The sequence below is a fragment of the Colias croceus genome, chromosome 30 (assembly GCF_905220415.1).
Source record: "Colias croceus chromosome 30, ilColCroc2.1".
Lineage (NCBI taxonomy): Eukaryota > Metazoa > Arthropoda > Insecta > Lepidoptera > Pieridae > Colias > Colias croceus.
The window spans coordinates 3,616,620-3,632,757 of NC_059566.1; the positions used below are offsets into that span (position 1 = coordinate 3,616,620).

The following is a 16,138-nucleotide window of genomic DNA, read 5'->3' on the forward strand; positions in this document are numbered from 1 at the left end:
TTGTATTACGTTAATAATACAAACTAAAACTTATAGCTAGACTAGCACAGAGGGCGGGCCTTATCACTAAACAGTGATCTCTTCCATGGGTAGTGGGGAGATGAGGATGATGGGTGATAGGAGGTGGGGAGGATGGGAGAGGTAAGATGGGCAGTTGGGAGGATGGGACAGGGGAGATGTGTGATAGATTTGATTTGATAACGATAATATATAGGTTTGGTTAAGTAGATATTTTAAGATTTTTCGTGGGTCTGTTATAAATTATAATCTAGCTTTTTTTTCCATCAAAATAAATTTTGAAAAATCATGTATCTGTCCTTTTAACTCCATTTTGATTCACTTTTACCAGACAGATTTAATTCAAACTTTGTACACTTATCAAGGATCGGTGACAATACAATAATGTCTTATCTACATCATACTAAATAGATTTTTATTTATATTATATTCATCTTATTAAATCGTGTGAAACTTCTTTATCGGGGTTGGAGAAAAATGTAGTGTAACATTTTTCCGTTACGCGCCATCTTTTTCTTATCCCTACCACGCGTGTTTATTTCTGTAAAGTTGCATAATATGGTAAATTATTTTTTGCAAAATAAGGTCATAAAGAAGTTTCACTTCTTACGTGTGTACACTAGTACACGCACACATTTTTTTTATTTAAATTATATGCATGTTATAAAATCGTGTTTTTAATATAATTATATATAATTATAGATTACTTTTTATGAGTTTTGACTGGGCACGTCGGTTAAAACCTATATTGACTAGATGTCTCGACTTAAAATCAGTTAATAAGGATATTGACCGATGCCCTTAGTCAATAACGTTATTAACTGGTTTAATCAGATAAAATCAGTTAATAAGGATATTAACCGACGCCCTTAGTCAATATCCTTATTAACTGATTTTACCGGTCAATAACGTTATTGACTGGTTCAGGGTTTTGACTGTAACATATATATTTTTATATATATTTTTCAGGATACACAGCATTACACGTAGCTTGCAGTACACATAGCGTGAAATCACCAAGAATTCACATCACACACGTGCTCTTAGAACACGCTGGTGTGGATTTGTGGCGTGAGGTAAATATCTATACTAATATTATAAATGCGAAAGTAACTCTGTCTGTCTGTCTGTTATGTTACTCAATTACGTCTAAACTACTGAACCAATTTGCATGAAATTTGATATGGAGATATTTTGATACCCGAGAAAGGACATAGGCTACCTTTTATTGCGAAATATGTACATATTACGGGCGAAGCCGGGGCGGACCGCTAGTACCTAATATGTTAATTATGATAAATACTTAATTTTTAACTATTTTTCAGTTTTGTATGTGGCATCTCAAGTTATTTTCGAACAATAATTTATATGTATATTAATTAGATCTTTGCCAAAATTATTGGTATAGACGGCACAGTGAATCAAACACAATTAAGTTAATTTGAAAATATGACAATTATTAAGCTATTGCATAGCTTCTATCGCGGGCCTGAATCGAGAAATTCCGTAACGAAAAAACCTCACGCTCCCCACGGGGACGGGCGGAGGTGTGGCTTGAAGGCATAGCATGCAATAGCGCAACCGCCCCAGTCCCCGAGTGACATACGTATTATTTTTTATTTAACGCTCCGCCCGTGATACATGTTTACGGTTTCTCTACAAAAGATCCATGCTCAAGGAATCTATACTAATATTATAAAACTGAAGAGTTTGTTTGTTTGTTTGAACGCGCTAATCTCGGGAACTACTGGTCCGATTTGAAAAATTATTTCGGTGTTAGATAGCCCATTTATCGAGGAAGGCTATAGGCTATATAACATCACGCTACGACCAACAGGAGTGGAGCCACGGGGGTGAAACCGCGCGGAGCAGCTAGTATTATATAAAAAGAATTAACGAAAACGGTTCAGCCGTTCTCGAGTTATGCGCATACCGACACATTTGGCGATGCATTTTTATATTATAGATAAAGGTTTAAAAGATAAACATTGCCATTTTTGTCAAATTTTTTTATTACGTTCTATCTCAGACAACTAAAAATTCAACTACATATGTCATCTTAAACAACAAATCCGTTTCCGGAATATACAGTGATAACTTGCTTCTGCCCGTTAACTCAAACCTTCTCTTTTATTTCTTACTAGCTTTCTGCCGGCGGCTTCGCCCGCTTTGTCTAAAACCTAATAAATTATATACTAAAACCTTCCTCTTGAATCACTCTATCTATTAAAAAAAACCACATCAAAATCCGTTGCGTAGTTTTAAAGATTTAAGCATACAAGGGGACATAGGGACAGAGAAAGCGACTTTGTTTTATACTATGTAGTGATTAATGTTTTTATTTATTTTTTTCAGGATATAAAAGGTGGTGAAACAGCACTACATTTGGCTGTAAATTCAGCGAATTGTGACCTTCGTCTCATTATGGTCATATTTAAGAACATCGATCGAAAACTGTGGAAGAAACTTGCACATGTGCAAAATAGAAGGTAATACATGATTAAATCCATACTAATATTATAAATGCGAAAGTGACTCTGTCTGTCTGTCTTTTACTCAATCACGCCTTAACTACTGAACCAATTTGCATGAAATTTGGTATGGAGATATTTTGATACCCGAGAAAGGACATAAGCTACTTTTTATCCCGGGAATATAACGCAATCCCGGAAATCCCACGGGAACGGAAACTATGCGGGTTTTTCTTTGACTGCGCTGGCGAAGCTGCGGGTGGAAAGCTAATATAATATAAAATTTCGTATCAAGTAAGGTCCTACGAAACGGCTGGACCGATTGTCGTGAAATTTTGACCCACAATTTCGGTGCAACAATCAATTTGACTTTATTTTATATATTTGAAGTGAAACTTTTTTGTGAAAAAAATTTAGTGTAACATTTTTTCGTTACGCGTGACATTTTTCCGTTACGCGTCATTTTTTCTTATCCCTACCACGCGTGATTCGACGTATTTCTGTAAAGTTGCATGTAGTAAATTATTTTTTGAAAAACAAGGTCATAATAAAGTTTCACTTCTTACGTGTGTACACTAGTACACCCACACATTTTTTTTTTAAATTATATTTATATTAAATTGTATTTATTTTACAGCTCGGTAACTCCACTAGAATACGCCAGGTCTGCGAGCAAATCGTCGACAAGACAAAACTTTCCGATCGAAGTGTTGGAATTCCTCAAGAAATGCCGTTAAATGTGTTAAATAAATAAATGTTTGAACATGGAATGGAACGTTTAATTCGAAATTTGAATTTCGAACGGTTTGATAAAGAACGCACAATTTTTGTGGAATTCGAAAGATGTTTGAATTTGGAATAGATTCGAAAGTTTCTTTTTTTGAATGTATAATTTGAAATATGGAATTCGAATGGAATTTTAAATTTGGAATGTAAAATATTAATGCATTATATTTTGAAATTGGATTGTTAGTTTTTATTTTGATGAATATGAATGACATTGTATTTTTTTAATATTTCATTTGTTTATCGAAAAACAAATTGAATAATAAAGAGATTAATAGAAAATATTTTTGTAAAAGCTTTTTAAAGATTAGTATTAAAGTACGAAATGAAGTTACTCTAATGTTTATATTATGACATATTAAAAAGAAAATATGAGGGTAGTTTTCGAAAATATATTTAGGTATGCACAAATACATATATATATTTTTAATATGTCCCTTTTTTAATTGTTTATAGGAAGAATTTTGTTATTTTAAGAAGAAATAAATAAAAGTTCTAATAATTTTCAATTTAAAATTAGTAATTACAATCGTATCACACGTACAACGTATCTATCTATTATTTTAGTTTCATCTAAATCTATTCAATAGTTTTCGTCTAAATTTGTATTTTTTTTTTTTTTAATTTATCCTTCATATTTCTACAATAATGAGATTTAGTCAGAAAAAATTCATTTTAAAATTTTTGATACATATACCATAAGTGCTCTTAATAAAAATAATTTTTAATCATTTTTCATAAATAAATATATTATAGTAAGTAGTATGGTTAGTTTTTTAGATATTTTAAAATATAAGTACATTTAGGTACCTGCAATATTTTTTAAAAACTTTTAATGAAGTTAAAATTGATTCTTTTTTTGCGTAGTCGGTTGTGTTTTTTTAAACTATGATCTCTAGTTAGGTTTTTTGATCTGAAATAAAGGTTTTAAAGTTTCTGATGGATTTTTTTAATATTTTTTTTGTAAAAAATATAGTATTGGTAGCACAAAGTTAGAGACATTTTAAAGTGAAACTTTTATTACATCGTCTCAAACTTTTTGGTCTGTGTAGCGCATGTCGCGTGACGCACGATACGTAAGATAATTATCGTACAAATACGATAATTTTTAGTTAAATGTCTATAGTGTGAAAAAAAAGTTTCACTTTTACCGTGGTTTCATAAAACCGCACATTTTTTCTTTTTGACAAATATAATGAAAATCCATCATCAATTTATATTTTTTGGTTTTTATGGCATTCAAATGCTTTATAAATATAAATTTATAAAGAATAGAAAAAATTCGATCACGAGGCGGGACTTGAACCCGCATCCTTCGCGCCATTCCGGGGCGGATGCCTAACCAACTCAGCCACTCGTGACCCGCCTGAGCAATCGAATTTATTCTATCCTTTCAGTTTTATGTGTCTTAAGGGACACACCGCGCGCCATCTATTGAGATGATTTAACAACCATTTCAACCAATATGAAGCACTTTTCAGTGAATACAATATTGTAACGATGGAACACGACCTTTTCTTGAATTTATATTTTTTGGTTTTTATGGCATTCAAATGCTTTATAAATATAAATTTATAAAGAATAGAAAAAATTCGATCACGAGGCGGGACTTGAACCCGCATCCTTCGCGCCATTCCGGGGCGGATGCCTAACCAACTCAGCCACTCGTGACCCGCCTGAGCAATCGAATTTATTCTATCCTTTCAGTTTTATGTGTCTTAAGGGACACACCGCGCGCCATCTATTGAGATGATTTAACAACCATTTCAACCAATATGAAGCACTTTTCAGTGAATACAATATTGTAACGATGGAACACGACCTTTTCTTGAATTTATATTTTTTGGTTTTTATGGCATTCAAATGCTTTATAAATATAAATTTATAAAGAATAGAAAAAATTCGATCACGAGGCGGGACTTGAACCCGCATCCTTCGCGCCATTCCGGGGCGGATGCCTAACCAACTCAGCCACTCGTGACCCGCCTGAGCAATCGAATTTATTCTATCCTTTCAGTTTTATGTGTCTTAAGGGACACACCGCGCGCCATCTATTGAGATGATTTAACAACCATTTCAACCAATATGAAGCACTTTTCAGTGAATACAATATTGTAACGATGGAACACGACCTTTTCTTGAATTTATATTTTTTGGTTTTTATGGCATTCAAATGCTTTATAAATATAAATTTATAAAGAATAGAAAAAATTCGATCACGAGGCGGGACTTGAACCCGCATCCTTCGCGCCATTCCGGGGCGGATGCCTAACCAACTCAGCCACTCGTGACCCGCCTGAGCAATCGAATTTATTCTATCCTTTCAGTTTTATGTGTCTTAAGGGACACACCGCGCGCCATCTATTGAGATGATTTAACAACCATTTCAACCAATATGAAGCACTTTTCAGTGAATACAATATTGTAACGATGGAACACGACCTTTTCTTGAATTTATATTTTTTGGTTTTTATGGCATTCAAATGCTTTATAAATATAAATTTATAAATTTATAAATTTATAAATTTATATTTATAAAGCATTTATAAATTTATAAATTTATAAATTTATATTTATAAAGCATTTGAATGCCATAAAAACCAAAAAATATAAATTCAAGAAAAGGTCGTGTTCCATCGTTACAATATTGTATTCACTGAAAAGTGCTTCATATTGGTTGAAATGGTTGTTAAATCATCTCAATAGATGGCGCGCGGTGTGTCCCTTAAGACACATAAAACTGAAAGGATAGAATAAATTCGATTGCTCAGGCGGGTCACGAGTGGCTGAGTTGGTTAGGCATCCGCCCCGGAATGGCGCGAAGGATGCGGGTTCAAGTCCCGCCTCGTGATCGAATTTTTTCTATTCTTTATAAATTTATATTTATAAAGCATTTGAATGCCATAAAAACCAAAAAATATAAATTCAAGAAAAGGTCGTGTTCCATCGTTACAATATTGTATTCACTGAAAAGTGCTTCATATTGGTTGAAATGGTTGTTAAATCATCTCAATAGATGGCGCGCGGTGTGTCCCTTAAGACACATAAAACTGAAAGGATAGAATAAATTCGATTGCTCAGGCGGGTCACGAGTGGCTGAGTTGGTTAGGCATCCGCCCCGGAATGGCGCGAAGGATGCGGGTTCAAGTCCCGCCTCGTGATCGAATTTTTTCTATTCTTTATAAATTTATATTTATAAAGCATTTGAATGCCATAAAAACCAAAAAATATAAATTCAAGAAAAGGTCGTGTTCCATCGTTACAATATTGTATTCACTGAAAAGTGCTTCATATTGGTTGAAATGGTTGTTAAATCATCTCAATAGATGGCGCGCGGTGTGTCCCTTAAGACACATAAAACTGAAAGGATAGAATAAATTCGATTGCTCAGGCGGGTCACGAGTGGCTGAGTTGGTTAGGCATCCGCCCCGGAATGGCGCGAAGGATGCGGGTTCAAGTCCCGCCTCGTGATCGAATTTTTTCTATTCTTTATAAATTTATATTTATAAAGCATTTGAATGCCATAAAAACCAAAAAATATAAATTCAAGAAAAGGTCGTGTTCCATCGTTACAATATTGTATTCACTGAAAAGTGCTTCATATTGGTTGAAATGGTTGTTAAATCATCTCAATAGATGGCGCGCGGTGTGTCCCTTAAGACACATAAAACTGAAAGGATAGAATAAATTCGATTGCTCAGGCGGGTCACGAGTGGCTGAGTTGGTTAGGCATCCGCCCCGGAATGGCGCGAAGGATGCGGGTTCAAGTCCCGCCTCGTGATCGAATTTTTTCTATTCTTTATAAATTTATATTTATAAAGCATTTGAATGCCATAAAAACCAAAAAATATAAATTCAAGAAAAGGTCGTGTTCCATCGTTACAATATTGTATTCACTGAAAAGTGCTTCATATTGGTTGAAATGGTTGTTAAATCATCTCAATAGATGGCGCGCGGTGTGTCCCTTAAGACACATAAAACTGAAAGGATAGAATAAATTCGATTGCTCAGGCGGGTCACGAGTGGCTGAGTTGGTTAGGCATCCGCCCCGGAATGGCGCGAAGGATGCGGGTTCAAGTCCCGCCTCGTGATCGAATTTTTTCTATTCTTTATAAATTTATATTTATAAAGCATTTGAATGCCATAAAAACCAAAAAATATAAATTCAAGAAAAGGTCGTGTTCCATCGTTACAATATTGTATTCACTGAAAAGTGCTTCATATTGGTTGAAATGGTTGTTAAATCATCTCAATAGATGGCGCGCGGTGTGTCCCTTAAGACACATAAAACTGAAAGGATAGAATAAATTCGATTGCTCAGGCGGGTCACGAGTGGCTGAGTTGGTTAGGCATCCGCCCCGGAATGGCGCGAAGGATGCGGGTTCAAGTCCCGCCTCGTGATCGAATTTTTTCTATTCTTTATAAATTTATATTTATAAAGCATTTGAATGCCATAAAAACCAAAAAATATAAATTCAAGAAAAGGTCGTGTTCCATCGTTACAATATTGTATTCACTGAAAAGTGCTTCATATTGGTTGAAATGGTTGTTAAATCATCTCAATAGATGGCGCGCGGTGTGTCCCTTAAGACACATAAAACTGAAAGGATAGAATAAATTCGATTGCTCAGGCGGGTCACGAGTGGCTGAGTTGGTTAGGCATCCGCCCCGGAATGGCGCGAAGGATGCGGGTTCAAGTCCCGCCTCGTGATCGAATTTTTTCTATTCTTTATAAATTTATATTTATAAAGCATTTGAATGCCATAAAAACCAAAAAATATAAATTCAAGAAAAGGTCGTGTTCCATCGTTACAATATTGTATTCACTGAAAAGTGCTTCATATTGGTTGAAATGGTTGTTAAATCATCTCAATAGATGGCGCGCGGTGTGTCCCTTAAGACACATAAAACTGAAAGGATAGAATAAATTCGATTGCTCAGGCGGGTCACGAGTGGCTGAGTTGGTTAGGCATCCGCCCCGGAATGGCGCGAAGGATGCGGGTTCAAGTCCCGCCTCGTGATCGAATTTTTTCTATTCTTTATAAATTTATATTTATAAAGCATTTGAATGCCATAAAAACCAAAAAATATAAATTCAAGAAAAGGTCGTGTTCCATCGTTACAATATTGTATTCACTGAAAAGTGCTTCATATTGGTTGAAATGGTTGTTAAATCATCTCAATAGATGGCGCGCGGTGTGTCCCTTAAGACACATAAAACTGAAAGGATAGAATAAATTCGATTGCTCAGGCGGGTCACGAGTGGCTGAGTTGGTTAGGCATCCGCCCCGGAATGGCGCGAAGGATGCGGGTTCAAGTCCCGCCTCGTGATCGAATTTTTTCTATTCTTTATAAATTTATATTTATAAAGCATTTGAATGCCATAAAAACCAAAAAATATAAATTCAAGAAAAGGTCGTGTTCCATCGTTACAATATTGTATTCACTGAAAAGTGCTTCATATTGGTTGAAATGGTTGTTAAATCATCTCAATAGATGGCGCGCGGTGTGTCCCTTAAGACACATAAAACTGAAAGGATAGAATAAATTCGATTGCTCAGGCGGGTCACGAGTGGCTGAGTTGGTTAGGCATCCGCCCCGGAATGGCGCGAAGGATGCGGGTTCAAGTCCCGCCTCGTGATCGAATTTTTTCTATTCTTTATAAATTTATATTTATAAAGCATTTGAATGCCATAAAAACCAAAAAATATAAATTCAAGAAAAGGTCGTGTTCCATCGTTACAATATTGTATTCACTGAAAAGTGCTTCATATTGGTTGAAATGGTTGTTAAATCATCTCAATAGATGGCGCGCGGTGTGTCCCTTAAGACACATAAAACTGAAAGGATAGAATAAATTCGATTGCTCAGGCGGGTCACGAGTGGCTGAGTTGGTTAGGCATCCGCCCCGGAATGGCGCGAAGGATGCGGGTTCAAGTCCCGCCTCGTGATCGAATTTTTTCTATTCTTTATAAATTTAAATCCATCATCAACTTTTATTAATGTATTTTAACTTAAGCATAATATTTTTATAGGTTTTGGCTAGCTTAACTTGCCTATAACTTGATATTAAGGTAATAACTTAGGGTTATATTAAGTTACATAACAATTTGATAAGAAACAGTTTAAATTCCCACTTTTTCGAAAAACTTCGTCACTCCGAAATGGCTTGACCGATATTATGAAACTTTGTGTATTTGATAGGTCGTGATTTGATAAGAATGATATCGTATCGCCGCTGTATCCCACATTTTTATAATAAAATTTTATATTTTACATTTAATTCTTAAGTTTGAGAAGAGAAATAAATAAATCTTCTATAAGATTAAAATATCAAATTAACGATTTGATTTTAAGATACACGTAAAAAAATAAAAAATAAGTGTTATTATTAAGTTGAAAGTCATAAAATTTTAATACATAATATAATACTTATGTATGTATATTAATCTAGTATTTGGCATTTTTGTAAAAAAAAATTCTTATGCCGGGTCTAATTATTGTATTCAATATAATATTGAGTTTGAGAGATGTTTTTTATTTATAGATTTATTCACAAAATAATAATTAGCACTTTTTTTTTAATACTTTCACCAAACATTGCCTTATTTAACGGTAAAACTGTAAAATCAACTAAGATTTTTTTATAAAAGCGCGTGTGTGCTTAGGTATCTTACGTTTCAGAAGTGAAACTTCTTTCGTTTTCAAAGATAAACCCGCATAGTTCCCGTTCCCGTGGAATTTCCGGGATAAAACCTATGTGTGCTAAATTTCATTGTTATCGGTTCAGTAGTATTTGCGTGAAAGAGTAACAAACATACATACACATACATCCATCCTCACAAACTTTCGCATTTATAATATTAGTAGGATAGGATTTCTAAAGCGATAGTAGGCCACACTAGTAATTATTTGATTATAATTTCTTTGCTGTGTCAAAATCTATCTTAAAAAAATTACTCGACTGTGCAAGAAAGAGGGTTATGTTCTGATTGTATTTATTATGGAAATCCACGGAATTTCAAAAAAAGCTGAGCATGTTACTTTTTATTAAGATGCAATAAATAAAAAACATGAATTTTCATTGCTGTTTCATTTTTAAACCGACTTCAAAAAAAAGAAAAGGTTCTCAATTCGGCCGGTATATTTTTTATTTTATTTTACTGTTACATATTTTGCAAGTTACCTAGAACACTTCGTGTCTCTGTATTTTGAATTAAATATTATTAGGTACAATCTAATATCTTAATATATATTATAAAGGCGAAAGTTTGTATGGTTGTATGGATGTATGGATGTTTGTTACTCTTTCACGTAAAAACTACTGAACCGATTACAATGAAATTTAGAACACTAATAGAGGGTAACTTGGATTAACACATAGGATAGTTTTTATCCCGGAAATCCCACGGGAACGCGAACTATGCGGGTTTTCCTTTGCAAACGCGGGCGAAGCCGCGGGCGGAAACTAGTATATTAATATTTTTAAGTACATCTCAAGCGTATTCCGCAGACAACTAATATACATATTACATATACATCTTAATATATATAAATCTCGTGTCACAATGTTTGTCCTCAATGGACTCCCAAACCACTTAACCGATTATAATAAAATTCGCACACCATGTGCAGTTCGATCCAACTTGAGAGATAGGATAGTTTAAACATGTAGGTACCACGGGCGAAGCCGGGGCGGACCACTAGTATATATATATATGTATTTATAAAATTACATTACCTATTTCTACTTATAAATTCTATCTTTCAGCATTATTGTTGTTAAATCTGTAAATTTTTGATCAATAAATATTTTTTTGTAAACTGAGTGTTTGATTTATAGTAGGTATACCTTACCTTACTAGTAACATAGGTAAGTATTTAAATTTAAGATTACTAATACCTAATACAATGTAGAGGGGAAAGAATGAATATAAAAAACGTTTAATTAAATCTATACTATTAAAATTATAAAGCTGACGAGTTTGTTTGAAAGCGTTCTCAATAATTACTACTGGTCCAATTTGAAAAAAAATTTCGGTGTTAGATAGGCTCCCAATTTATCGAGGAAGGCTATCTAACACCGAAGCTAAGGCTATATAATATTATCATCGCGCTAAGACCAATAGGAGCGGAGCAATGCGAGTAAAACCGCGGGGCATATCTAGTTTTCAATATAAAGTGTACCTAGTCAATGAAAATGATCCACTGTATGCTACTATTCATTGACCGCCTCCTTGGTACAGTGATTGACGTGTGAGCGTAGAACCGAGAGGTCCTGGGTTCCATTCCCGGTGGAGACGAGGAAAAAAAATGTCTCGGTCTGACTGGACAGAGAAGGCTGATCACCTACTTGTCCCTAAAGATAAATCCATCTGTGAAACAGATGTATGCATAATGCATCTGCCCCTATCTGCCCCTTGCCCCACAAGGGGACATGGGACTTCACTTTACAGTCGCATTAATACAGCGCCCGCGCCAGTGCAGTACAACTAACAATAATTAATAATTGTTAAAAAAAATAAATTCGATATTATGCAATTTGCTACATTAATTGTTGTATTGTTATTGTATGTTATGGAATAAGGATTACATAGTCTTGTGCTCTGACGAGGACGGTTTGCGCTCGTCTATTAAATTATTTATGGTATGTCTTTCGCGGAGGCGGTAAACATTTGGTTGGATATTGTAATATTTTAATATCGGAATATACAATGATGTGTAATTTTCTATTAATTCATCGTATATAGCTTTATATTCATTGGTTTTACGAGCTTTTTTACGACGCATTTGTTACCAATTTTTTAATTTATTTTGTGTTATTTGTTAGTGAGTTACCTTTGTTTAGTGATTTATTGAATCTGGGTGTCTCGTTGACAGTGCCAACTCGACGGTGACGTAATTTTCGAATTACTCCATAGCTTTCTGCGACTCTGCTACAATTTAGTTCTAGCGCCATCTATGTTAATTCCACCGTACTACTTCAAAGTTTCGGATAAATTGTTAGATTAGTTAATTGTTCTAATTGATAGATGGCGCAAAATTCAATAATCAATTTGTTATCATTGAATGCAATAAAATATAATAATAAATTAGGGTGTATTCAGAAAGAAAGCTTGAAACTTATAAGCGCTTATCGGCGCTTGTCAATGCTGGTTTTGACAAGCTTGTCAATGCTGGTTTTGACAAGCTGGTTTGAGCATTGACAAGCGCCGATAAGCGCATATAAGTTTCAAGCTTTCTTTCTGAATACGCCCTTAGGCAGTAGCAGCAGTAGTATATATAATAATAATTGAGGCAGTATTAAAAAGCAGTTTTGGTAAGTTTAAAAATTATAAACGGAGAGTTTAATAAATAGTTCAGCAGATATAAGCTAAGCAGTAAAGTAATCAAAAACGAGTAATTAAAATTTTTATTAAAATTAGTTCGGTCATACTTGTATACGTAGTATATTATTATTAGTCTGTGGTCATACATATCTAAAATTAAGAACTTGTTTCGTCATTACATTTCTTGAGACATTTTCAAATACATAAATTAAACAGAACATATCCAAAAGCTCGATTTCTATATGTAGGTACATAATATATTGATTGTTATTCATATTTGTTATACTTGTTTTTTGCATTCTTCTCTACAGAGAAGAGATATTAGTAGTTCAAAAAGGGACTATTCATACACACTTGTATTTAGTTAAAAATAATATTTCTTAGGTATGAAAAGGCAAAAATTGAATTGCTTTTTAGTTACTAATCACTACATAGTATAAAAAGTCGCTCTCTGTCCCTTTGTATGCTTAAATCTAAACTACGCATCGGATTTTGATGCGGTTTTTTTTTAATAGGAGTGATTCAAAAGGAAGGTTTTAGTATATAATTTATTAGGTTTTAGAAAAGCCGCGGGCGGTAAGCTAGTGTAACAATAAATAAAACTAACAATTATGATGTACCTATTAAATTTTCGGTGTTCTGTGAATATCCCCCACATAATTCTTTCGGTGTTAGATATCCCATTTATCGAGGAAGCTGGAAGGCTTATAGGCTACTAGCGGTCCGCCCCGGCTTCGCCGGTGGTACATATTTCGCAATAAAAAGTAGCCTATGTCCTTTCTCGGGTATCAAAATATCTCCATACCAAATTTCATGCCAATTGGTTCAGTAGTTTAGGCGTGATTGAGTAACAGACAGACAGAGCTACTTTCGCATTTATAATATTAGTATGGATATATCACGCTAGGCAATGCAGCAATGCGGATAGAACCGCGGGGCACATCTAGTAATATTATAAAGCTTAATTGTTTGTTTGTTTGAACGCTCTATCTCAGGAACTACCGAGGAAGGCTACTTCTCTATAAGTGATATTAGTAGCATCAAGTTAGAGTACACATAAATATATGTTTTTTTTAAGATTGGGTAAAGAATCAAATAAAACCACAGCTTAAGGTCGCATTCTGTATTCACTAATTCGAGTTCCACACATTTACAATCGATACATTCACACTACATTAAATGCAAGATACAAAATTTTACAATAAAATATGAACACATCTGCCATTTCTGGTGATATTCCCGTGAAATATACTCATTTATAATATTTTCTACAGATAAAATTGATATTACATATAATAATTTGGCGATGCATTTTTATATTATAGATAAAGGTTTAAAATATAAACATTGCCATTTTTGTCAAATTTTTTTATTACGTTCTATCTCAGACAACTAAAAATTCAACTATGTCATCTTAAACAACAAATCCGTTTCCGGAATATACAGTGATAACTTGCTTCTGCCCGTTAACTCGAACCTTCTCTTTTATTTCTTACTAGCTTACCGCCCGCGGCTTCGCCCGCTTTGTCTAAAACCTAATAAATTATATACTAAAACCTTCCTCTTGAATCACTCTATCTTTTAAAAAAAAACCGCATCAAAATCCGTTGCGTAGTTTTAAAGATTTAAGCATACAAAGGGGCATAGGGACAGAGAAAGCGAGTTTGTTTTATACTATGTAGTGATTAATGTTTTTATTTATTTTTTTCAGGATATAAAAGGTGGTGAAACAGCACTACATTTGCCTGTAAATTCAGCGAATTGTGACCTTCGTCTCATAATGGTGATATTTAAGAACATCGATCGAAAACTGTGGAAGAAACTTGCACATGTGCAAAATAGAAGGTAATAAATATTTAATATAATATAAAATTTTCGTATCAAGTAAGGTCCTACGAAACGGCTGGACCGATTGTCATGAAATTTTGGCACGCAAAGTTTAGATGCAGCAATTTTTTTTTTCTTATTTTTGGCTCTGTTTCTGTTACCTCATAACTTCCGACTGGTTGAACCGATTTTGATTATTCTTCTAACATTTGAATAGCTTTAAAATGTTAGCAATGTTAGTTACTGCTTTCGCTTGATCCCATTTTAATTTGTTTATTAAAAAAAAGACAGATTTAATTCAAACTTTGTACACTTATCAAGGATCGGTGACATTACAATAATTTCATGAGTAATTAATGTTATTAAAGCGTGTTTTTTGAAGTGAAACTTCTTTAAGCGCGTTGAGAGTAAAAGTCGCGTCATGGAAATACCGTCACGTCATGGAGTAAGGCGACAAATTTGGTACTTACCTTTAAATCTTTTCAAAGAAGTTTCACTTCTTACACGTGTACACAAATAAAATAAATAAATAAATCATTTATTGCATAAAAACAGACAAACAGAGAAAACGCAGACTCTTTTCTTTATAATATTTATTATCGAATCTTCTCAAAGAAGTTTCACTTCTGACACGTGTGTTCTTTTTGTAATTATATTTATATTAAATTGTATTTCTTTTACAGCTCGGTAACTCCACTAGAATACGCCAGGTCTGCGAGCAAATCGTCAACGAGACAAAACTTTCCCATCGAAGTGTTGGAATTCCTCAAGAAATGCCGTTAAATGTGTTAAAGACATAAATGTTTGAACATGGAATGGAACGTTTAATTCGAAATTTGAATTTCGAACGGTTTGATAAAGAACGCACAATTTTTGTGGAATTCGAAAGATGAAATTTGGAATAGATTCGAGTCTTTTTGAATGTATAGAATTTGGAATTCGAATGGAATTTTGAATTTGGAACGTAAAATATGAATGCATTCTATTTTGAAATTGGATTGTTAGTTTTTATTTTGATGAATATGAATGACATTGTATTTTTTTAATATTTTATTTGTTTATCAAAAAACAAATTGAATAAAGAGATTAATAGAAATTTGAACGGAATATTTTTTATACTTGTGTACTAAGCTTGTGTATAAATAAGTTTTAGTGTTAAAATACGAAATTAAATAAAAAGTGTAATTTTTATAAGACATATTAAAAGGAAAGTATGAATGAAGTTTTGCACAAATATGTATTTTAATATGGACCTTTTTTACTTGTAAATATATTGTATGTAAAGTAAACAAAAAATTCTTTCGGTGTTCATCATCACGCTAAAACCAACAGGAGCTGAGCAATGCGGGTAAAACCGCGGGCACAGCTTGTATTAAAATAAACTACATTCTTGTTACATTTTATACAACGTATCTATCTATTATTTTAGTTTCATCAAAATGTATTCAATAGTTTTCGTCTAAATTTGTATTTTTTTTTTTAATTTATCCTTCATATTTCTATAATAATTAGATTTATTCATAGAAAAAATTCATTTTAAAATTTTTGATTCATATACCATAAGTGCTCTTAATAAAAATAATTTTTAATCATTTTTCATAAATAAATATAATATAGTAAGTAGTACGGTTAGTTTTTTAGATATTTTAAAATATAAGTAAATTTAGGTACCTGCAATATTTTTTAAAAACTTTTAATGAAGTTAAA

The 16,138-nt window shown here is 33.4% G+C and overlaps 1 protein-coding gene and 1 long non-coding RNA gene across 2 annotated transcripts in view; both read left to right on the plus strand.

The window, feature by feature from the left end:
* Positions 1–3,259, plus strand: part of LOC123704647 — a 36,524-nt gene extending 33,265 nt beyond the window's left edge. Inside the window, exons 7-9 of the mRNA XM_045653053.1 lie at positions 988–1,094; positions 2,374–2,507; positions 3,127–3,259. Coding sequence (XP_045509009.1) covers positions 988–1,094; positions 2,374–2,507; positions 3,127–3,226 — 341 coding nt within the window. The 3' untranslated portion in view covers positions 3,227–3,259. The remainder of the gene's footprint in view (positions 1–987; positions 1,095–2,373; positions 2,508–3,126) is intronic.
* A 10,969-nt stretch (positions 3,260–14,228) lies between these two features.
* On the plus strand, positions 14,229–15,527 carry LOC123704497. The gene is made up of 2 exons (XR_006753142.1): positions 14,229–14,449; positions 15,115–15,527. It is a non-coding gene; the product is annotated as an uncharacterized LOC123704497 (long non-coding RNA).
* The last annotated feature ends 611 nt before the right edge of the window (positions 15,528–16,138 follow it).